General features: G+C 36.7%; 1 protein-coding gene across 2 annotated transcripts; it reads left to right on the top strand.

Annotated features, from left to right (window-relative positions):
- Positions 1-121: 121 nt before the first annotated feature.
- Positions 122-24,716, top strand: LOC103969693 (uncharacterized). Of its 2 annotated transcripts, none has more exons than XM_009383359.3 (21): positions 122-1,281; positions 4,860-5,149; positions 5,256-5,350; positions 6,858-6,945; positions 7,040-7,221; positions 8,438-8,574; positions 9,988-10,054; positions 10,733-10,886; positions 11,005-11,119; positions 11,780-11,855; positions 11,969-12,151; positions 13,568-13,728; positions 17,625-17,730; positions 18,037-18,250; positions 18,341-18,618; positions 18,823-18,944; positions 20,866-21,010; positions 21,305-21,397; positions 23,369-23,442; positions 23,730-23,783; positions 23,876-24,716. In XM_009383359.3, the coding sequence occupies exons 1-21, from the start codon at positions 254-256 to the stop codon at positions 24,174-24,176; spliced, it is 3,963 nt and encodes a 1,320-aa protein (XP_009381634.2). In that variant the 5' UTR covers positions 122-253; the 3' UTR covers positions 24,177-24,716. The 2 variants fall into 2 exon arrangements, with proteins under 2 accessions (XP_009381634.2, XP_018684169.2); XM_018828624.2 differs by having other exon boundaries at positions 1,102-1,281; positions 4,847-5,149.
- Positions 24,717-25,085: the final 369 nt, after the last annotated feature.

The following is a 25,085-nucleotide window of genomic DNA, read 5'->3' as shown; positions in this document are numbered from 1 at the left end:
TATGCGGATTTTTCTTTTTCATCCGAATCCGATTTAAACAGATATGAAACCCGATCCGATATAATCTCAACTAAAACTGATCTATAGTACAAACCGGTCGTGCTTGTTCGCGTGCCGTTGTGTGGCGTTTAATTACAAGTCGAAGAGACTCGTTTACCACGATCTGTTTCGTCTTCAAACCTGAAAAAAAGAAGAAGAAGAAGACGAAGGGAGAAGGAAGAAGAAGAGGGGCGGAGAGATTCGGGGGAGATAGATGAAGATGGCGTCCTGGTCGCCGTCGGCGGCGGCGGCGCGATCCCAAGACGCCTGGGATTGCTTGCTGCCAGGGCCGCCCAGCCGCAGTAACGGCGGGTCCGCCGACTGCAGCCCTTCCGGTCTCCTCGCCTACGGCGCCGGCAGCTGCGTCGTCGTAGCTGATCCCCGATCCATGCAGCTCGTCTGCGTCCTGCCTATGCCACCCTCTGCCGCCGCCTCTGCCCACGCTTCCCTAGCCCCCTTTGTCACCGCCGTCCGCTGGACGCCGCAGCCCCTTCTCCGCGACCTCTCCTCCTACGACGACCCCTCCACCTCCCACCTCCGCCTCGCGGTTGGGGACCGCCAGGGTCGCATCGCCATCTGGGACCTCCGCTCCCGCCAGATCATCCTCTGGCTCGACCTCGACGCTGCCTCCTCCTCTGCCACCTCCACCCGACTCGGGATCCAGGATCTGTGCTGGATCCGGTCCGACTCCTGGCTCCTGGCCGTGATCCACGGTCCCTCTCTCCTCGCCCTCTGGGACGCTGCCTCCGGACGCTGCCTCTGGAAGTACGACGCCTCGCCGGAGTATCTCTCCTGCATTCGCCGCGATCCTTTCGACTCCAGGCACTTCTGCACCCTCAGCCTCCGGGGCTTCCTTCTCTCGGCCATCGCTCTCGGTGGCGGGGACGGTGGCGACGTCTCTCTGCAGGAGCTCCGGATTGCCGGAATGACTGATTCATCCTTCGATCTTCAGAAGCTCGAGAAGGAATCCTCGTCTGGCTCCGCGTCCTCATCGCCACCGGCTCTTGCTCTTTTTCCTCTTTTCTTTGCGAGGCTGTGCTTTTCACCCATATGGAGGCACATCCTCCTGATAACCTTTCCCAAGGAGCTCATTGTTTTCGACCTTCACTATGGAACGACGCTTTCTTCCAGTCCACTGCCGCGCGGATGCAGCAAGTTTATGAACTTAATGCCAGATCCTGAGCTCGATCTACTCTACTGCGTTCATCTCGATGGAAAACTCAGCATCTGGAAGCGGAAAGAGTGAGTTCCCTAATCTTTCTTTTCCTCATCACACTTCTCGATCTTCCTCATGTTTCCTTTTATTTCTGCAAGTAGCAATTGATTGCAATATGAAATATCATCACCTGCAAATGGAGTGCTTAGCTTAGAAATTACTTCTAGAAAACCCCTTGAAACTTGGTCAATGTTGTGATATGGTACAAATAAATGCTACTTGAGAAAACAAAGGAAAGAATAAAAAAAATTGGCATGCATTTTTAGTAGATGAGGGTCGACAAGTAATGTTTTTATCAAATGCAAATTGTTTAGGGATCTTGATAATCATGATGTCAGGTATTTTTACTTTTGGTGTTTAGGTTGACCACGTTAAGAACAAAAGGTCTTTATGATAGTTTTCACAATATAAGGAGTACACGATCTTTGTTTCTGGAATGCATTTCTGGAAGTGTTTCGGCACATTTGTTCTTGCGAGGGATAGAAATGTTATTCTAGATGAACATATGGAAGCTCTAGGTTTTGGCACAAAGACCACGATGTGAAACCCAAGTACGTCTGCTTCAATATTGATGTCTCCAACTGTAAAAGTTGTAGTTGGTGCTTATCGGATGCCGAACTAAATTTCAAGATAATTTGGCATCCTTTTAGCTCACTATAGCTATTGCTTAATTTCAATTTTTCTGCTTTAATTTTTCACTTTTGCACTTCTGCTGTATCTAGGTCATATATGGTTGACTAAGTTATTGGTAGTAACTTAAGCTATTTTCAGATTGCTATTCCTTATGCTTAACTTCCCTTCTTGTGCTTTATACTTCAGTTATATATATCATTTAGATATGATTGAATTAATCATCTTGTAGTCAACTAACTTTTAGTTTGAGTCATGAGGTAGTAACTTGAGTTATTTGCTGCTTTGGCACTTTGATATACTAATTCTCCTGAAAATAAAAGGGACGAGGAATGAGAAAAGGGAAACAGAAATGCTAATGCACTTGGCATATTTACAATCCTTTTGGTCTAACATACAAGTTTATATTGTACGCTTTTCCTATCAAGAGTCTTGGCTGCGATAGATGCATATATACAATGGAAGGATTTGTTGTATGATGTGGAACTTGAGTGTAAGAACACTTGAAGATGTTACTTGTGGGCGAGCCTCCTCAACAGAGTTCATAAAAATTGGAATCCCTCTATGTCCTTGGACCTTGATCCAGTTTCCTTATCCCAATTCAAGATAACTTTTGCATCATGAATTTCTATTGTATGCCATTGAACATGCAAAAATTGGGAATCCGATCTTACTAATATTATTCCATTCTATCGATACAAAACCAGTTGGAGTTGAAAACTTCACAACAACAGAGCACTAAACAAAAAGGAAAAAATAAATTTCATACCTTTCACCTCTTCCACTATAATTGTTGTTAATCCAATTAGATGCATAGTTAAATATTTATATAGTAAAAGTGGAGTTAAAAGCATAGGCATGTGCCATAAGCCTTAGTTCTTAAATGTAGATAATTATAATTAAATCTTTTGCATTAGCATGAAGTGGAGTGAATTGCAAGGTTAAAAAATAACATTTAATGGGGTGATTGCATTAGGAGTAGTAATTAATGTGCGTTTCATGATAATCATAAGTAAATGTGTCCTAAACTAGTTGCACACATTAAGTAAATATGACTGTTAATACTTGTATTGTAATGCAACGAACTGTATAGGAAAAAGGCATTAAATGGAAGGAATTGTATTGGAAGGAGCAAGTAGATTAATGTGGACTTTAAGATGGCCATGATTACAATAAATTTATTTATACTGAATATATTACTTACAAAATTAACAATATTTATTCTGTAATTGTACAACTACCCATCCATAGCATGGTCAAGTATCTAAGGAAAAAGCATGGCCAATTATCTAGTTGTTTTGTGATAATATTTTATCCCCCAGTCGCTAGAAGAAAATCATCACTGTAACATAGAGCGAATTATGGAAGAAAAAATCATGAAAATTAGGCTTGTGTTGTACACTAAACAGTACCTTAAGTGATGATGTCCAACTAGATTGTTGTGATTTTATCTTAATCAATTATTATTATGACTTGTAAAATTATTTTCTATGTTTTAGAATGTGCTATTTGTGATAACAAGTCTTAGGTCTTAGCAGAAGTTGATTATCTTAGCTCATTCCAGAAACTGACAAATTTAAAATTTTATGGTTTTGAAGCTATTATTTTTTATAATGTGTTGTGATAATAAGCCTATAACATAATAAAAATCTGATTATGCTATTTATTTTAGTTAATATTGTAAATCAATATCTCAAGTTTTGAAGCCAATGTTATTATTAATTAAATTTGAGAATGTTTTCTAAAATTTTTGGTGATGAAGGATATTATCTTGACAAATTTATATAACATATAAAAAATATTTTTTGAACATGTTAGAGTGGACTTATGGGAGGTAAACATAAGTTAATTCCTTAACAATGGAATTGATTTTTTTACTATGTTTGTTAGAGACCATTCTTTCTTATTCTCCATTCACCTGGCTTTCAACTAGTTAATAGCTATTGTCTTTATAATTTTAAATGTTTGTTTAAAAAGCAAAATGCCTTAAATGTCCATGTTTCATTTATTATCTGAACCATCTTAAGGCTGTTTGCAATTTATGATGCAATCCTGATCCAGGGAATATTGTGATCAATGACTAAGCTATACAGGCAAACTTATGGCAGGGATTATTTCCTGTCAGACTGGTTTACTAAGCGCAAATTGAACACATAAATATCAGCTATATATTGTCTTCTTTAAGGATTTTGATCTTTGTGATGCAATCCATGCTGGCGAATGACTAAGCTATATAGGCAAACTTAAGGCAGGGATTATTTCCTGTCAGGCCAGTTTACTAGCAAATTGCACACACAAATAACAGCTACCTATTGTCTTCTGCAAGGATTTCCAATCTCAGTGACACAATCTGTGCTGGCCAATTGCTAGAATGGTAGGTGTCAACGCCACGAAAACAACAAAAAGAAGGAAACCAAAGGGGAATCAGTTGATTCTCAGGGTTATCTTAAGCGAAAAACTTGACCAAACCCATCTGCTATGGCTCTATTCCTCAAAAACAGCTGCCTGAGCCTTTCAAACTTGTTCTAATTTTAGATTTCAACAACTGCTTCATCTACAGGTTTGTTAGTAAAACAATTTGTGTTTGTCCATGCTTTGCCACATGGACCAATACTTGAACACACCAATCTCCTTAAAGTTAGATAAGTACACATTTAATCCGGTAGCTGTCTTTGATATCTTTAAAGGAAAGTCTTTCAAGATTTGAAGCTGGAAAGTTATAGTAAACTTTTTGGTTTGTATCGTAGAGATGCAGGCGTTCTTATGAAACCCCTGGTAACAACAAATTATAGTCATGACTAAGAATCATCTAGCTACTTCTCAGCTTGTTGGTTATGGATATTCATAGTTTATCGGAAGGTTGAATATGATATTACATTTATAACTTTATTTTTACTGTTTATGAAGCTTAACTTGTTTATCAAGCTCAAGTTTGTTCCAAATTATGAATATTCTTATTAGCTTATGAGTGCAGGGGAGAACAAGTGCATGTGCTCTGTGGAGTGGAAGAGCTAATGCCCTCAATTGGCACTGTCATTCCAACTCCAGCTGTTCTTGCTGTTAATTCTTGCCAATCAGAATCATCAGTACAAAATATTGGCCTGTTCTGTACTGATCCATCATCATATACACAAGCTTTACTTTCTGAAGAATGTGTCCCACCTAAAAGTTCAAATAAAGAGATGGATATTCCTTTGAAGACATGTTTAGTCTCTATTTCTGATGATGGGAAAATCTGGAACTGGCTTGTCACTTCTGATAAAGGTAAGGAATTCTCAGAAAGCTATATTTATCATGTAAACTGCTAAACTTGGTGGAGAACTTGCGGCCGAGACAATAAATAGATCAACTGAAAAATGTTTTTATGAAGGTGTACCTGATGCAGTTAAAGAACCAGCGCCTGTTAATGGGAGCTGTCCTCCATCTACAAAGCCAAGATTCATGGAACCAGAATTACCCATGAAGGTTGGTTGGTGAAGATACTTGAATTTTTTCTGTTCTGAACAATTTCCTTCTTTCTTCTAGCCTGTTCGAAGTTTTGCTACTTGCACCATTAAGTTCCTAAGATAACATTATGGCATGTGAAAATTTCCTGCTCATGTATCTGTTTGTACTCTGGAATAAGTATAGCACCAGCAAGGTCTTAATAGTATGATGAGATGTCTACTTTTACTGTCTACTGAGTTGTCTTTTGTATTATTTTATGCCATGGTAAACCATTGTTTATGATTTTATAAACCACCAACAATATTCCAAAATGTTTATTATATTTCAAAGCATGCAAAAAGAAACAAGAAAACAAGCTGTTGGTTGGAATTATTTGTTCGGTTACAAGGATCCTTTTCCACCTTTAAGCTCAGTGATGTCTCTAGTCAAACTAAGAGCCATCAAATGCCCTTTTAGTGTTTCTGTTGAAAATAAATGTTTTGTTTGTCTATCACTTACTCCATTCCTTTTGTTTTTTTGTGTTTGTTAAAAACAATTTATCACTAGTTAGCTTTTAGTTCCTATTCATTTTGTGCTTTCCTCAGGATGCCTCTTTTTTTCCTTTGCTTAACGAAACACAGTTGGTAGGCAACCTGTTTAGATTTTCTTTAAAGGAGAAAAAGAAAGATTAACATAGAAAGAGTTGCCCATGCACACATCAACAAAGATTATAATAAAACATATGCTAACTACCTGGATGAGTGCCAACAATTGCATCTTTCTGAGTGTGAAAATACTTCAATAAACATGTATCAATGTGTTATGCTACAGGTACTGAATGCATGCATCTATAACCAGTTATGAAGGCATCTTGTCATTTTTTGGTTCAGGAATTTAAATTTTGATCCAGCAATGGTTTCAATAACCTACTGGACTAGTATGGTATTGGTATACTGGACCAGTCGTAGACACGTGCAAACCGTAAGCACAAGCATTTAAAAAAGAATTATAAACCAAATCTGACCCGCTGAAATGAACTGGAATGAATCATTCTGGGTGAAATTGCCTTCCTTGATACTGGGTGGTATACTAATTTGTACCACCTGTGTCATTGAATAGAATAATAAAAAAATGAATGGTAGTAAACTGGTATCGAGCCATATGGTTTGATACTGATGCTTGGCTAGATCAGTAAGTACCAGTTTGTATCATCCGGGATTGTTGAAATTTAATGCCTTGTTTTTGTTAGCTATCTTTTTGAGTTGATTCTGTTAGGGATCCTACTATTATGTGTGCTAATATGGCTGCATCATTGATTTATTTAAGATTTTGAACTGTATGAAACTCGCAGTTACAGATTATGTGGAGTAGATTGACATACAGATAAGTCAGTATTACAAGTTCACCAGATAAGCATTATTTATTAATATTTTCTAGAGCACTTATCAGAAATGCATCATTAGGTCTCACTCAATACTGCATCTTTATTCATGTCATTCTTTCTTCTTACAGTTCTGAAGTATTTGATTTGTCTTCTTTTCTGCAGATCAGTTTGATGGGCCAGCTCCATCTTCTTTCATCAACGCTGACCACTTTAGCTGTACCATCTCCATCTTTAACTGCGACTTTAGCTCGTAATTCCTGGTTTCCCATTTCTTTTTTACTTGCTAGCATAGGTGTGTCAAAGTTTTCTATAACATGATTAAATTGAAATTTGCACATCTGAAGGTGGGGGCAACAATCCTGCACCAGCAGTTCCACTTATTGCTTTGGGAACACAAAGTGGGACTATTGATGTCGTAGATGTTTCTGCCAGTGCAGTTACAGTAAGCTTTTCTGTCCACAGTAATGCTATCAGGGGACTAAGGTGGCTTGGAAATTCTAGGCTTGTTTCATTCTCATATGGCCAGGTATATATGACTATGCAGCATAAAGATGCCTTTTTATTTTCAACAATTTTCCGACTGGCATAATACGAGTGCTTATCATCAATATTTTTCTAGTGTCCTCTGTACTTTCATGGCATACTACAGCGTGATATTAGCTGTGTGCTTATTAATCCAAGAAGTGACATCTTTTACTTGTAACATCTGAGGAATTATATTTTTCAAGTTTCTATGTTCTTTAATGAGTATATTGTCTGCAGTTGCAATATTAGATAAACTTATACACAATATCGGCACCTTTGATGCAAATTTTAACATGTTTATTCTTAACATCAGCAGTTATGAATTTCATATGAAAATGTTATGGAAATATTTGTCAAGTAAATTTACTGTCTAATAAAGAGGGACCAGCTAGAATCATTGTAAGAAAATTGCTGGTGACATCATAATATGGCATTTCATATAAGAAGTATGAATTTAAAAATCTTCTCCAAATTTTGATCATGTAATCTCTTGCCAAGTAATAAAATTGTTTATGTTGTCTTGCACCTTTTTTTCTAATCAGTAGTATATCAGTAATTCATCTCAGTATTCTGAGATTAGAGTTCAGTTGGAGAAGGGCCAATTCATTTTAGCTTCTTGGAAGGAGTGTGCATGTCAAGTGCTGAAAATTAGCTCATTTACTGAATTGCACCTTTGTCTGAGAGGGTCTAAGTCAACTTTTGATGACTCATTTTTTTCGCCTGATGATGAATGTGGAATGACATGATGACTTGTGAGAAGTGGTAATTTGAAATAAACAAATATTTCTTTTTTATTTTGTCTTTGACTTCAGTCTCTATGTTCTTACATGCCAAACTATGAGAGCCGAAGTTTGTGACCTTTGCTTTCATGTATCTGAGACTGGTGGGCTATACTTTCCCACAAATCACAATTATTTAAATATACCAAAATGAAAATTTTAATTTATCTTGGTCTTATGTAGTTGTTTAGGCGTCTTTCTTTAGTCCTGGTTTCTGAATTGCTAGGTCCTTTTGGTAATTACTTCTAGGTCCTTGCTACTGAAGTTTCAAACTTTGAACTTCACTAGTTTCAAAACTAACAACATGACATTTGAAGTTTTAGTTTTAGTAGAAACTTGTAGAATATAATTGTGTATTTGTAGTAGTTATTCAATGGTTGTTGCGGATCCTATATTTTTTGTCATTATATATGATGTCTTGATGCTTATTGAGTTTAGGTAAATGAGAAGGGAGGAGGCTATACCAATAGACTTGTTGTCACTTGCCTTAGAAGTGGACTAAATCGACCATTTCGGCTCCTACAGAAGCCAGAGCGAGCCCCCATAAGAGCTTTAAGGGCTTCTTCATCTGGAAGGTTGGGCCTTAGCGTAGGTTTTCTTTTCATGTCTACTTTGGGTACTTATAGATCTTTATTCATTCCTTTCATATCTATCTAATTTTTCATAATGTGTTATCAGAATGGGCAACAAGGGCAACTCATTTTATTGAAATAGCATATCTTTATTATTTTGAGTTCATCAAGTTTTTATTCATTGTATGTCATTGATTTTGTTTTCAACAACAAGCTGTTAGTCCCAATTACTTGGGTCAGTTACCTTTATGCCATCAGGTTCTTGTTAGCAATCTGATCTGATACATCATGGCTTTTTTCATTGTTTCCATACTAGCCTTTTGTCATATTTTTCTATATGTATTTAAACACTTTATCTAATTAACGTTATTTTGATGGTGCATTTTCTAGTCTTCTTTTGTTTTATACAAACCACCTTAGATCTTTTATCCCTTGTTTTATCCTTAAGGAACTGATCCTACCTTTTTCTGGGGTCTCACTGATAATCTGTGAAGCTAGTTTCTCCTCTCATCCGACTAAGTTGTAAAATTGGGCTTTGGTTTTTGTCGTACTAGCTGGTAGTTGGATACCAATCAACATTTCGTTGGGACAAATTGGAAAAACTGATGAGATCTTGTTATCTGCTATTTACCGTATCTACTTTGTTAGGCACCATTTATTAGGGTGATTTATAGCCATGAGTGGAGCAAATATCTGTTTGGAATTCTAATATATTTTTATATCCACCTGTTTTATCACAATTTTTGTTGCTAATTAATAATTTCTTGGAACTAATAGATGATGGATGTATTTGGGGGAATGTGGCAATTTAGCAGATATAACAATACATGCAACAGTTATCAGTGAACTGTTACATTGGCAGAACTGGGCAATTTATATTTGTAAAAGAGTAATTGTTTAATTTTTAACCTTATTGATCTCTAAGCACAATGCTCTCTTTTCTGTGGTTGTCCTGTTTCTATAGTCATTGTGTAATCACAAGGAACACAATTAGCTATGAGGAATCTTATTTGCAGCATACTTTTTTGAGATGAACATACAGTCATGTGCACATGATCTATTATATCTGCTGGGATCGAGGATTGCACATGCCAAGCATGTTGTCCTATACCAGTTGGTGTGGTGCCAAATATCATCACAGTATGTGCTAGCACACTGCAGAGCTGGCACATGGTCCATTCTGGCTGGTATAATCCCTATTCCATTCATCAACACTACAAATACAGAAACATGCTACTATAGTGCTAGCTTAGCACAATGCCTGTGTCAGCTGGGACAGGTGCCAGTCCACAGTTTGTATTCCTTTGATTATAGAGTATATAAATAGTTCTTGTCCTTTTCTCTTTAGTGCATTGTTGTATCTATATTTGTTTTTTTGAAAATGACATTAACTTTTCTGAGCATATCCTTTTGCAGGTATCTTCTCATTTTGTTTCGGGATGCTCCTGTCGAAGTGTGGGCTATGACAAAGAATCCCATTATGGTGATCAGTCTTCTATACTTTGTGCTATGATAAAGGAAGAAGTGGATTTATTGTTTATATGCAAATATTATAGCAATTTGAGGATGAGTAACTCTTTAGCTACAGTGAAATGCACAAATATATATGTTGGTTTTAAATGTTGACTACCTTTCCACCGCTGATATTTCCATCCATACTTTTTCCTTTTGATTAAAAATTAGAGACATTTAATGCTGATTTTCATATTTGTCTTGCTGAAAAATAGAAATTCTTACTCATTAGGAACCTGGCAACTTGAAATAATTGCTGTTCAGATGGATCTTAGAAATTGTGTGATGCGTACCTTAGTATGAGTGCCATTTGAGATCCAAGAGGATGAACAAATTGCTGTGAGTTATATGAGACAAAATATGGGGACATTTTGTGACAAAGAAATGAAAACTTGTATTCTGTTTAAGCAAATCTAAGGTGAAGTTAGTGTTTCAACCTTTCACATTACTTGTTTTAATTCCTTATCTTGCACTGATGCTAACAGCTTAACATGTCTTGATCATTTGTTGAAAATGTTACTGGTTAAGTTGCATGAGAACCATATATTTTTATCATCATTATCTTGTTGCTGTTAGGCCTTGGCTTTGTTGTGCACTAGAAGCTTCTCGTGCTGTTCTTATATTGGAACTACTTTTTCTGATCATGTAGCTTAGATCATTAGCTCTTCCCTTTACTGTATTGGAATGGACACTTCCAAGTGCACCCCGCCCTATTCAGAATGGATCTTCTAAGGAAATATCAGCATCAAAAGAACTGACATCTAATGCAAATGCAAGCACAAATGCATTGTCTACAGATGCTAGTAAGGGGATGTGTTTTAAGATAATATTCTTCTCTTCTCAATTTTTTTACATGAATCATTTATTACACTTCTGCTTTAATACTGAATTTACAGAGCTGAAGGTAACCTTGTTTTGTAGAGACAACAAGCTCTGAGACTCCTGCGGATGACATATCTGAGAGTTTTGCATTTGCTTTAGTCAACGGTGCCCTTGGTGTATTTGAAGTTCATGGACGAAGAATAAGAGATTTTAGGTGTGACTTTGTTGAATTGTGGTGTTATGTGGCACTTCCATGATGTTAAAAGTAGTTATTGACTATATCATGAATATATGTTCTGTGGCACTTCCATGGTGTTATGTGGCACTTCTATGACTTTAGCTCAAATCTTTTATGCTAGAAGTTGATTTCACCTCATTTACTAATAAAAATTTAGCTTTTCCTGCATTCTCCTTGGTGTCACCTGACAGTTGTGTCAATCCTTGATTTTTACAGTAGATGCTCTAGATAGTCATCACACTGGAAGGATATTATGTCCTGAAATCTTTAGTCATTGAAACTAAAGTATGTATTTTTTTACTAGCTACTGGATATTTTAACAGCATTTCTTTTAACAAACTTACTGTATGTATAAATGACTATAAGCTAAAAGTTTAACGGATGTACAGAGTACACAAACAAAAACTTGGCTTTCTGTGAAACTAATTAGTTGTAAATTTAGGAAATTCCTTGTGTGGATTGTATTAGATATGAAAGTTTATGCTCAAATGTCACATTACCACTCAACATTAGTTGTAGCACCGAGGGAGCAGGGATTCTCTGTGCCATGGCCTCAAGTTTGGTTTCTTGTTGTTCTATTATGAAATTAATTGCCTTCCAGTTGCATAAATGATGATAATCTAATTGTTTTTTCAGACCAAAGTGGCCATCAACCTCATTTGCTTCATCAGATGGTTTAATCACTGCTATGGCATATCGTCTCCCCCATGTGGTATATAGCTGTGTTTAAGTAACCTCAATTTTCTTTGCCAGATTTGCTTGTCTGCTTCTTTTTCGGGTGCAACTCTTGTGCAGCACAGCCTTGACTTCTTTGATTGCCTCCAGGTTATGGGGGATCGATTAGGCAACATACGCTGGTGGGATGTGACTACAGGTCTTTCTTCTTCATTTAACACCCATAGGGAAGGAATAAGGAGGATAAAATTCTCACCTGTTGTTCCTGGTGACAACAGCAGAGGGCGTATTGCTGTACTCTTTTATGATAACACATTCTCAATCTTTGATCTTGTGAGTATGAAAGTGAATCCTTAAATTTATCTATTTTACTTGTTAGCTTTATGAATGACCCTCAATTTCACACTGATTTATGAAGCAATGCAATTCCGTAGCTTATGTTCAATTTTATTTTTCAGAAAACATAAAGTATTTTTGGAAATAAAACAATTATAGTGCATCCTGAGAAGCATAAAAAGTGGACCATTGCTCTGATTCCGAGCTATGCTGCTGACACATTTCTATCTTGAATGTGTTTTCCTCCAGCTTTTTCTATGCTAGATATGGTTTCCTATCTTCTTAATTGATGACTTGCTGATATGAATTCTTCTTGCCATGTGTGATTTTGATAAATTGATTGTAGCTATGCCCTAATCTTCTATGTGAAGCTGTAATTAGAGTGGCAAGATTGTGTTCCAAACAGTGAAGAAAATATGCTATAAGGACAGGAACAATCAATATAATAGCTAAATATTAGTTAACTGAAGTATTAGGATTGTTCAAATTAGTTATTGACAGACACATGGAATTACTTGCAATAACATTTACACAGACTCTAATACTTTTCACTATAGAGAAATAAAAATCAATTAGAAATGTAGAAAGAATTTATCTTTGAATAGGCCTTAAAAACTTAGGATAAAAAATCCATGGGATTTGCTCCAATCTTCTAAAAGTTCATGTTCCTAATTATTCCAGGGTTGCATTGCATCCTAAAGGGTAAAAAAGAGAGGGGAAGAAAAGAAGATTTGGATTGTAAAGTATTTGTTAAACTAAAATGCTATGGATCCTTGAATCTGCAATGCAGATCATCATTCTCATCCAAGATTTTGGACATTGGTATTAATATTATATTCCAATGTGATTCAGGAGATCGTGCACCTACATGCTATTAATATTATATTCCAATGTTGACCATCAGTCTATCCAAGAATTTAGACATTGGTATGGAACACAAACATGATTCAGGAGATCACATGCATTCATGCTATTAACTTTACATTAATCTCTGAAGCTAAGTCCAAATTCCTATTCAAGCTAAATATAGGCATAAAGGACTTGTAAAACCCAGTAATTCTTAGTCTCTGACAGGAAAAAAAACTATTTTGGCTGCTATTCAAGTTCATATGAAATGGCACCTTTTCTAGTTTCTTTACAGTCTTAGACATCAAAAGAGCATCATGGAGGAGAAAATTTATAGGTTTTACTGTACGGATAAATATTCATCTCAAGAAGATAGATAGTATAGTGCTGAAGGAGCACAAAGTCTGTAGATCTGCAAAATTAGTATCATCCTCATTGATGCTTCTATTGTCCTTCCAAACTTAATAACTTTAGATGTCCGTGCTTTATTATTGAGAAAATGCAAAATTCTTATTGAACTGTTTCAATGCATAATTTGTTGATAAATTCAAAATTTTCAATTGACAGGATTCATCAGATCCATTGGCCAATGCCCTTTTACAACCCCAGTCTCCTGGAACTCTTGTTTTGGAGCTTGACTGGCTGACGATGCGATCAGAAAGAAATGAACCACTAGTTTTATGCATAGCTGGAGCTGACAGTAGCCTTCGGCTTATTGAGGTTAATATGTAGGTTCTTGCCTGACGTTTCAATTATATTCTTTTACTTTTTGCATTTAGCCTGTGAAAGTTCACATTGCATCATAGTGTTGGTACTTGTTCACGAATGTTTCATTTCCATTTGTCTCAAACTATGTTCTGTGGAGATTTATACTTGTGAACCTGATGCTTAAGACTTCTGGTTGATGAATGCTACTTGTAGGCTTATATAGATATGTTAATCAATCATCACACAGCTTGATAGATAGACTGGGTAAGTGCAGATGCAGATCTGATTGTTGTGCAATATCATTCAAATGGGCATAACTATGTTAAGATGTAAGTTCAATTTACAGTACAGATTACCCTCATAAGGTAGGCTTCAAATTCAGTTGTAAGGTTTTGAAAAGCAGTGACAGATGATAAATTAGACAATTATCTTAGGAGTAAAAAGTGTTGTTATTATTCTTAATGCAAGATCTATGCAACTCTATCATTATTATGTGTTTTAACTCTAAAACAAGAGGTTTCAACCAAAATGCTAAGCATACTAACAATCAGTTGATAACATCTAAATTTCCATTTATTTATATTGCTTGATAAATGAAAGTTTGAGCAACAGATGCCTCACAATGAAACTTAGAAGTCAGTGGAGTGGTACGTCTATCTATCTGCTTGAGTTTAGATAAGCACCAATGGTTTCCTTGATGAATAGAATGGATTAAGAGTTGAGGGAAATTTACATGGTTTAAAGCAAGGTTTGCCGTACTGCACTGTACCGCCCGGTATGGGCGGTACGTACCGGTCCGACAGGCTAGCGGTACGCGGACCGCCCTGTACCGGTCCGCCCGTACCGAGCACTGTAGCAGTGCTACAGTGCCCCTGAGTGTACCGCTCGGTACACCTGGGTGTACCGAGCGGTATACCGTACCGTACCGGTACCGAGCCCGGGTCAAAACGCCGGTACGGTACGGTACGGCGAACCTTAACTTTAAAGCTACATTTCTAATTTTGAATAATACCGCCCGGTATGGGCGGTACATACTGGTCCGCCAGCAGATTGGTACGCGGACTGCCCGCTACCATGCAGAACATTGGATATCGCCTCGTATCGGACGATACGGGGCTATATCGGATGGTAACGATCGAAATTTCGACTGTTACCACCTTGTACTGATCAGTAATGGTCAAAATCGATTATTATCAACCCGTAACAATGTTCCAACCCTTTTTCATGGGTTTTTAAAGCCATCCTCCCTCCTATTTCACTTCATTTCACTCTCACACTCTCTTAAACTATCTCAAACTCATTTTTTCTCACATTTGCACTCTCCTAAACTTTACAAAACAACGATTTGTGAATTGAATCGAGGCTAATTTGAGAGGATTAAGAGGAAGAACTTTTTAATCATGAGCAATATTTTACACATGCCACCCAAGATTTAGATCATGGAACTCGACAAGTTATTGGTCAAGTTTATGCGCGGAAGGGGAAAGGGAAGATAATGGATGAATTTGAGCAGATATGACAGAGCTTACATGATGTAGATACGGAACGAAACTTATCGTATTAACAGCCGTCGTATTATGGGAAATCATACGGCCAATAGTAGTACAGTGATAGTTGGTCATACTTCTCCGAGCAACAGTATGATACGGAGTAGCATATCAGTAGCGAAAGTAGAGGCTTTGACATTCACCAATACATGCCTTAGGAGCCGCCTTAGACAAATATGATTCATGTAATTACTAATTACATGAATTTACGCCTAAATTCATATAAAAACCCTTTCCTAACTTTTTTTTCTTTCTATTTTTCAGGTATTTTCGGAGGATTTTATGCCTAAATTAGGTGTACCGCTTGGTACACCGTACCGAGCAAAGCTCGAAACTCCGGTACGGTACGAAATTTCAATCCTTGGTTTAAAATATGGGACAATGCTATCTGGGTACAAATATTGAACTTCTAGAAACCATAGAGTTGGAAAGGAAAGAAAACATGGCCTAGAATAGGGAACAATGGTAACTAGCTAGGTACAGAATTCGAGCGTGCATCCATATTTACTCCAATCATTTAAATCATTATATTTAATGATATTGTCAATGCAATATCATGTTCAAGAATGACCTTCCCAAGTTCACTCTATCAACACATAATGTGGAGATACATCTAGAGTTTTTTTTTTTACTAGGAGATACATCGAGAGTTGATTCATGTTGACTTTGCTACCCTAATTCAAGTATGCACAATGCGATATGTTAACATATGTGAAGGCAAACCAAAGTAGACAATTGTTAAAATCATATGAAGCAATACAAAGTGTTCAATCTGTAAATTATTAATAGCAACTAAGTAATAAATATTCTAGTTCCTTACACCTTGAAGCATGGTGCAGTTATTATTTCAAATGATCAAATTAATATTTACTATCTTATTTTTCTTCAAAGGAGAAGAAAAAGATCCTACATTACGGGGAAGCTATTGTTGTCAAAGATCCTATGGCCAACAGGCACATATGAAAAAAGGATTGCAACTGCAATACCATTTTAGATTGTGATGGGTGTTAGAGATGTTAGTGTGGCTTTTTCATGGATAATTAATGACTATCTACTTGAAAATTATACTGGTAGGCATAATTCTGGCGAGCTTTCATAAAGGGAAAATGTGCACTTATTCAAGAAATTGCTGAAGGAAGCTACTTTTAGAGTTCCATTTTGTTCTAATTTCCAGATATACTATCTTTACTATTAAAAGTAGAGGGCTTTATAGTTTATATTAAGAAGGGTGATATGGCAGAAGCAATTCATAAATATTATATTAGTTATATACTTACTTGTCTAGTTTAAGATGAGAGGCAGCAGCCTGGGAAGTGAAATATCGGCCATCACAGCACCCTCAAAACCCTCGGATGGCACATAATTGGATGGAGTTTTTGGGAGTAGGACATTTCCCTACTGCACTACATTCATTATCTGTCCTTCCACAGTAAGGAAAATGTTCAACAGTTCTGTAATTAGAGACTGGTATTTGTGTTAGCAAAAATCGAGAATAGGAGAAAGGTTTTTGAAAAGTAGTTTGTACACTAAGATTCTAGCCAAAAGCAAATGGTCCTCTGACTGAGCTTTTGCAACTATGACTCAGAAAACCTTTTTGGTATAGGATTCCTTTCTGTATCTTGGAAATTGTGATCTAGAGGAATTCTTTAAGAGTTGAGAGTTCTCCATATGAAAATTATGTGCCAGATAGTATCTATCTTAGCTTTTTTCTCCATGATTCATATTGAGTTGTCAGCACTGTATCCTGAAAAGAGCGAGGTCAGGATCTTTGAGGTCAAGGATAAAACACTGCTGTGACTCATGGACATTAGAAAGCTAATGTTATGACTCGTTATTTGTTTAATGGGCTTACTTGTCAGTTTATTCTAGTAACTCGGCAAGCATGGTGTGTATGTAGTATGTGCTCCTTGTCATGCCATGTTCATCACTGGTTACACACATTCACTAATTATATACAGACAATGTAACGCTACATATCCATGCGTTGTGCTGGTACTCTAAGCGCTAAGCATGCCATCTGCAAAGGGCAACAAAGCTGAACATTGGCTGTTTCAGTTCTGTTCGGACTGTTTTTTCAGAATTTGATTGTACTTTGTATGAGATTGTGTTTCCTTGTAATAGTGCTTTCAAATGAAATCAAGCTGCTTTATTTACCTAAAGAGGATTAATGGTTCGTTATGTAATGGTGGCGCCTCAACTGAAACTTCACTTGCAAGCAGATCATTGTTTGTGATTTTGTTCTTCTTTTCAAGATTATGATTTCGATGAACTTTTTAGAACAGATATGATTGTTGTATTTGCTGGTTGCTTTATCTTCTCCTTTTTTGGAACGATTAAACATTGAATAACCTTTTTGTTCTTGTATACAGTCACAATGCAAAGAGCAGTTCAGGCACAAAGTCAAGAGTTTTAAAAGAGAGATTTCGACCAATACCTTTGTGCTTACCTATTCTTTTTCCAACAGCACATGCATTGGTAAGGAGCATATTACTTTGCGATAATTATTCTAGTACTTCATCACTTGTCTGGAAGAAGCATTCTACCATGGTAATCCTGTAGAATAGGTTAGTTCACTAGAAACTTTAGCAGCTAAAAGTCATCCGAGACTTGAAACAAAGGACACATGATCCGCCTAATGTATGCCAGCACCAGTGAATTGGTATTATGCCAGCATCAGTGAATTGGTATTAAGATGTTTCAGTATCAGTCTGCCTTGTATTTGAATTAATTGGTCATGGTGCCAAGATAACTACAGCTTACATGTTATATTACATATTGCAGGCACTGCGCACGATCTTGCAGTTGGGTGTAAAACCTTCTTGGTTCAATTTGAACAGTGCAACCACAGATATTCTACCTTTTCATATTCCTGAAACTGACACAGCATCTCCTAGAGACCTCCGAAGCTTTATGATTGAATCAGTGCTTCCTTCTGTTGGTGATACTGTGGTACCTGAGTTACTTCTTAAGGTTTTAGAGCCATATCGGAAAGAGGGTATGCTATCAATTGTTATTGATAAATTTGTACAGTTTTATGTGGGCCCTGGATTAACTGTCTTCTTTGATGCTGTTCCTTTTTGAGAAGGTTGCATTCTTGATGATGAAAGGGTTAGATTATATGCATCTTTAGCCAGTAAAGGTTCTGCAGTAAGGTTTGCTTTTGCTGCTGCAATCTTTGGTGAAGTTTCAGAAGCCATGTTCTGGCTCCAGCTGCCACACGCTCTTTGTCATATGTTGGAAAGATCTGCAAACAAATCACAGCAGGGGGTCCCTCAGCCTTCAATTTCTGAGTCTGAAAGTGCTCTTCTAAACAGGATAGCATCACGTGAAAAGTCTGCAGGCATGGTGACATCGGAAGCAGTGGTAACACTTATCTTTGTTGCTTTTTATTTGGGATCGTATCTTTTCAGTCTTGTTGCTTGAGATTTTTTTAAAATTTTTTATTTGATTCTATGACTATGCTGAGACTAGTTATGCACATGGTCCACATGCTAATTGAAGCCTTTAAAAGAGCAAAAAACTACATAAATTAGTTCTCAATCCTCTGCCATATATGTGCGTCTGCAGAAATATGGGCAGCTAAACATGATGGCCTTTAAGCAAGAGGATTTGTGGGGAAATGCGAACGAGCGAATATCTTGGCATGCAAAACTAGATGGAGAAGAAGCAATTCAAAAACGCGTTCACGAGTGAGTAGCTTAATAATCTCTCATATTTATGGCTATGTAGCATGTTGCATATAGAAATGCTCTCTAGATGACTTGATAATTTAGTAATTATTATTGTAATTGGCTTTCTGGATGTTGTATATCATTTTAATTATGGATTAGAGAAAGTTGCACAATATTGTAGTAAAGGTATCACATGGAATACATGTCACTTTTTTGCAGGTTAAAAGATGAACTTTGTTTTACTTAAAAGCTATAGTTTAGCTTTGGTACATACTTTAATTAATTTTTCAGATTTAGTGATGCATAAGCATTTTTTTCGATATCCATACATACCCGAAACTGATAGAAAATTTAAAATGGGTAGGCAATTAAGATAGAGAAAATGGGTTCTTTCATCTTTTTTCCTTTCCATGTATCGAAGAATGTGGCATTATTTAGATCTGAATGGTAAAAGAAGATTCATTTGTTTGACACAGCAGAAGAGCCAGAGAGCAGTTCAGTGTACTTGATGGTGTTAACACTTCCAAATTGTTCTTTTTCGAAATTCATTTGATGGTTATATAAAATTTGGATTTAACAGTTTTTATCTATGAAATAAAACTATTGCTCGATGATGCATGTAACCAACACCAGCAAACTAATAAGTTAGCTCCATATGCTTGCATGAATTGGTGCCTTCCAAAAGTTGTATTTTCTGTTCCAGCCGTTGAAGCATAAACAAATTGTCTTACTCAGAGTTAATGTGGTCCTTAAGTTTAGTTGCAGCCTTTAAGTTGATTTATTTGGGCTCAAATAGATACTAGTTGAGTATTAGAGGCTCAATCTGAATTCTGCTGGTTTCACTTTTGGACTACCCAAATAAGGATCATTTATGTGGCTACACCTATTATTCTATGGAAAAAGGAGATAATCCATAACTTAAAGGGAGACACTTGGGCTTGCTGAACATGGATTTTTGTTACTAATCAAAATTTTATTGGTTTATGAGACAAGTTCATTTATTTAAAAAGAGACTAATTCAAACCTATAAATAGGATATTCAATCTCTACTTTGAATCACTCTAGGCTTCCTGTCTAGCCTCAGGCAAGATCCATACCTCTTGAAATTTCCTTTTCTTTCCTTGTCCTTTCTATTTCTTTTCTTTCCCCTTCTTTTCTGCTGCTTCCACCACTACTTTCATCGTCTTCGATTCTATCCATTGATATTGCTGGAGAATTTGATCCACTACAATCAATTTGCTGTCTTAGCACTGGAACTGTTGGAAATTGGGTTGTCTTCTGTTTACAGTGATTGGATGTACTTTATTTCAACATAGTGGGAACACAAAGAACTCTGGATCAGCCATTTGGATACACAATAATGATTGGTCTATTTTGCAAGTCTGATGCATGCAACAACAAAAAAGGGGGAAAAAGTTTGTCAAATTGAATTGTTGACACTCTGTATGGTCATCGATCACCATTTGCTGTTACCAATGCTTCTATGTTGTCTGGATCTCCCTTTGCATGACCACCCTAAATGTACGAGTGGTTCAAACACATCGTGTTCTTAATCAATCAACAAACATTTCCAAACTAGTAACCAATTTTTGTTATTTTCCTCCTTAGGATCTATCATACTCTATAATCATTTTCTCTCATATTTAATTTTGTTCAGTTGAGCATTGAGAAAATTTTAGGACTATAATGTTATCATCAGTTGTATTAGAGCTTCCACTTGTATCAAAGAATTGGATTGGAGAACTCTTTCATAGTTTTGGAAGTTTAATAAAATGTATTCTGTAAAAAATTTGAATTGACTCAACTATAAACAGGGAATGATAAAGTTACAAACTTATAAACATACTCATCTTGATTTATTCCTAAATAATATAAAGAACAATTGTTATGGCTTAACTTCTAGCTTCTGCGCTTATTGATGTTACATTGTTACTTCCAGACTTATCTCTGTTGGAAACTTGGAAGCAGCTGTGTCTTTGCTACTCTCAACACCACCAGAGGGATCTCAGTTTTATCCAAATGCCTTACGAGCTGTGGCATTGTCATCTGCTGTATCAAGGTCTTTGCATGAGCTTGCTGTGAAGGTGAACAACCATTTTTCTTGTTAGCTGTTTTGGTCAGTAACTACATTACAACAACAATAACAACAACAACAACAATAAAACTGTAAGTCCCAAGTATTTGGGGTCGGCTACATGGATCTTTTGTTGCAAATCCCAACTATTTGTTCAGTAACTAGATTAAGCTAACGAAATTTCATCGTATTTGGTTGGTGGCAATTTTATCAAAATTTGTGAAAAGAATTTTTGCTCCTCTAAGTACAGTAGTTTTTTTTTGTCCTGATGTAACAATTCACTTTTTTGTCCTGTCATGTCTAGGTTGTTGCAGCCAATATGGTAAGGACAGATAAATCACTGTCAGGGACTCATCTTCTCTGTGCAGTTGGGAGATATCAAGAATCATGTTCTCAGGTTTGTTCTCCTAGGATCTGACTAAATACTGTTGATTTTTCTTTTTCTCTTTCAATATGCTGCCGAGGGCTACTTATTCTGTGAAAGTTTTGGTCTTCTGTATTCCTCTCCAATATTGATTTTTGTAACCTATCAGACTGGTACGGTACCAATATACCAGACAGTATACCAATCTACACCACCCAGTATCATTAAATTAAATAATTAAAAATGATGAGTTAAATGTTCTGATACTGCTACTTGGTCAGACCACTGAATATTGGACGGTATACACCAGTCTGACTGGAAGTTAAAATCTTATTAACTTCTGAAAATTTCTGATGCTTGTTTACGTTATATTAAAATACTAATAAAGGCATTGTGTCTATTTAAGAATCAACCCAGATAAAGATGGTTTAGCCAAACTAGATTGCTAAGGTGGTGATAGACTTGTGTATGCTGCATTAGACTTCATGCTGTTTTATTTACGAAAAGAACTGGATTACGTTTGAATGTAGATGCATGAATACAGAACAATCACCAGAGAAGGTTCTGTGATTGAGATTGATATAAAGTTTCATAATTTAGTTCTGAAGATCCTGAGTAATTGAATGATTTAACTTATCTATACTTGCATGCTATGGTTGTGTAATCATTTTTATTCAGTGTTTAGTTTTTAGAACGCCTGCCAACAATGGCAGGGTAGGCATTTTTTCATTTACAAGTTTAGATTTATTGAGGGTTTATCTAATGTACTCTCATTATGAGACCATGTGGAATGTTCAAAAGATAACGGAGGCTTGCAGCTGTTTAGCATAGAGATTAACGATCCAATTCATAACTTTTAGATATTTTACTCTCTTATCTTAAGGATTTATTTCCATGTTAAAAACAAAACCTGTTGTAATTACAATGTTTTACTGGTTCTTAACCTTCCATTTTTTCGGACAAGTGCTATCTTGTAACCAACTTGCATTTAGCCATTGCAACCCCTGTGCCAGGTTGTTGTGACCAACTTGTAACCAACTACATGTAACCAACTAACCAACTTCCTATGAGGTCTGGCTGGTCTGCACAATCTCCTTAACTGCTATGACATGTCTAACTCTAGGACGAATATATATTTCTTGAACTAGTTAAAGATTTGTTGAAATTATTTGCTCATAATTCAAATTTAAATATGTTGGTAACTTTTGATGATTCTTGTTGTGCTACATTAGCATTCTACAACTGTATATTTAGGATAACGGTCATACTGATATACTGATATTAGCTAGTAATGCTTAGTTGTGTTCCAGCAAAGTGAATGGTGCCCTACAATATCCATACAAGCCTAATGCTTGAAACTCTCAAGGCTCACATGTAGTTGTGGACATGTCACACTTGACTATTGGTCTAATGCAGGTAATATACCATGCACTATGCTGCAACACATGCATTGCTGCAGTACATGCAGCAAGGCAATTATTACTGCACCTACTTGGTGAAAAGCTAGAGGCTTTAAATGAAAACCCATCAGCAAGTTTGTAAACATATGTTGGTTTTAACTTTATCCATGGCATGTTATTACCACCCTACAAGAAATATACTGATATCACCAATTGCAAATATATATTTGCAATGCTTCTGTAAGCTAACCTAGCAGTTAAAGACATCATAAATTGCAATATGATGTGGTTTGAGGAAGACATTCATTAATTACAATTTACAAGTTCCATAGTGAAAGGTAAATGAAATTTGCCATTCTTTTTTTCGAAACTGCATTAAGCAACCATAACATTACCTAGTGGTATATACATGTTGATAAATTGCAGGCACATAACATTGGTTTACCACATTCTGTATCCTTGTCCATAACTAGTGCAAGTGCTGAGGACATACATCGCCTGCACGGTCAATACATAGTTGGTTATGTGTCAGTTAATGGCTACTAGCACCGGTGCAATGAATGCTATATATCCTTTGGTCTAATGCTGTTTACAAATGCTACAGCTACAAGATGCTGGATGTTGGACAGATGCTGCAACTTTAGCAGCAACTCATTTACGTGGAGCTGACTATTCAAGGTGCATAGAATTCTAATATTCTTTTGGAGTAAAATCTACCACATAAATATTGCTCATGAACATGGTGGCTAAAAATGGAAAAAGAAAAAAACATGGTGACTAAAGTAATTAACTATAAAATTTCTGCAGCCATTGACTGTTGTGTTATAGTTACAGCAGAATTAATGATCTATATGAATTTGAAATGAAAGTTCAAAATATAGTGTATTGTGCTTGCAGAGATTTTTTTTGATGTGATTGGAGGTACCTACAGTGTTTATACTGAACGCATTACTGTTTTATTACAGAGTGTTGCAGAGATGGGCTGATTATGTTCTTCGTAGTGAACATAACATTTGGAGGTAATTTAACGTCATAGATGCATTAAGCATACGGTTAGATCATCCATTTTTTATGTTGGGGCTTACAAGTTTTTGTGATAAAATCTTAACAGAGCCCTGATCTTGTATGTTGCTGCTGGAGCCCTAGCAGAGGCTTTAACTGCACTACGCAATGCACGGCAGCCGGACACAGCTGCAATGTTCATGCTTGCCTGCCATGAGATATACACACAAATTTCATCAGAATCCCAAACTTCAGTTGAAGCATTTGCATCTGTGGATGGAAACCGAAGTTTTCGATTGCCTAGCAGGAACTTGGAGGATGAGGACCTTAAAGCAGTTAGTGAATTCTATGGCGAGTACCAGAGAAGATTAGTGCACCTTTGCATGGATGCAACACCAAGCTTTGACTGATGGCATTAGCAATGGTTTGTAGATGCTGCCAAGTTTTGTTGCTAGCAAGCATTTCACAATGGTCAATGTCCAGAGTAGTCATGACTTCATATTGTGACGACACAACCTTATCCGACCAGTCCAACAATTGCATTCAGATTCACAGCATAACGAGGGACCAATTTAATAGAAACAATTTGCCAAGCACAGCCGCAGAATAAGAAACAGACCAGAGCTTCTGCCCAATTACCTCATTCCTGGCATCATAAACAGATTTAAGGGGATCTTTTGGATTTATTGCGGGATCTTTTGACTGCAGAAGCCCAATACAACTTGCTGTAAGAGTAGTTCAGGGTTATATACGATCTTCAAAATGTGGCTGATTGGCCATTTTGTTCCAGTGGGATTTCTAGTTATGTTGGTCATGTTTGATATATGAAATTCTCAGTTGTTTGTATTTTTTCATAAATAGCACGAACATGATGTGAAGGAAATTTTACACCACATGACTTGTATCTGTTAAAAACAGTCTTTCCTCATTCGAGTAAATCTTTTATTCAAGTCTGGTAGCTGATGCTAATATTTGGCATTTGAGCCCATGCAATTGGTATTGTCTGAGAATGACTTCGGCTCATCATAACAATGAGCTTCTTGTATCCAACTGTTCATCAATCTTGCAAAAAACTATTTTTCCTATCAAACTCTTTCCATTTTGTCCAACTACTGTTCAAGATTTTATATCAAACACTGACTTCGAATTCTTTGTTCCAGATTTTGTCGATTAAGTTTGTGCTTCCATGGAGGTATGATGGCAGTTCACCCACGGTATTCATCGATCAACCATGGAGGTATGATGGCAGTTCACCTGCGGGATCCATTGATCAAACAATGAACACGACAGATTTAGGTTTATCTCAACCCCTACGCTCA

Source organism: Musa acuminata, chromosome BXJ3-4 (genome assembly GCF_036884655.1).
Source record: "Musa acuminata AAA Group cultivar baxijiao chromosome BXJ3-4, Cavendish_Baxijiao_AAA, whole genome shotgun sequence".
NCBI lineage: Eukaryota > Viridiplantae > Streptophyta > Magnoliopsida > Zingiberales > Musaceae > Musa > Musa acuminata.
Note: the sequence above shows the minus strand (reverse complement) of the source record. Positions and strands in the feature narration are given on the sequence as shown.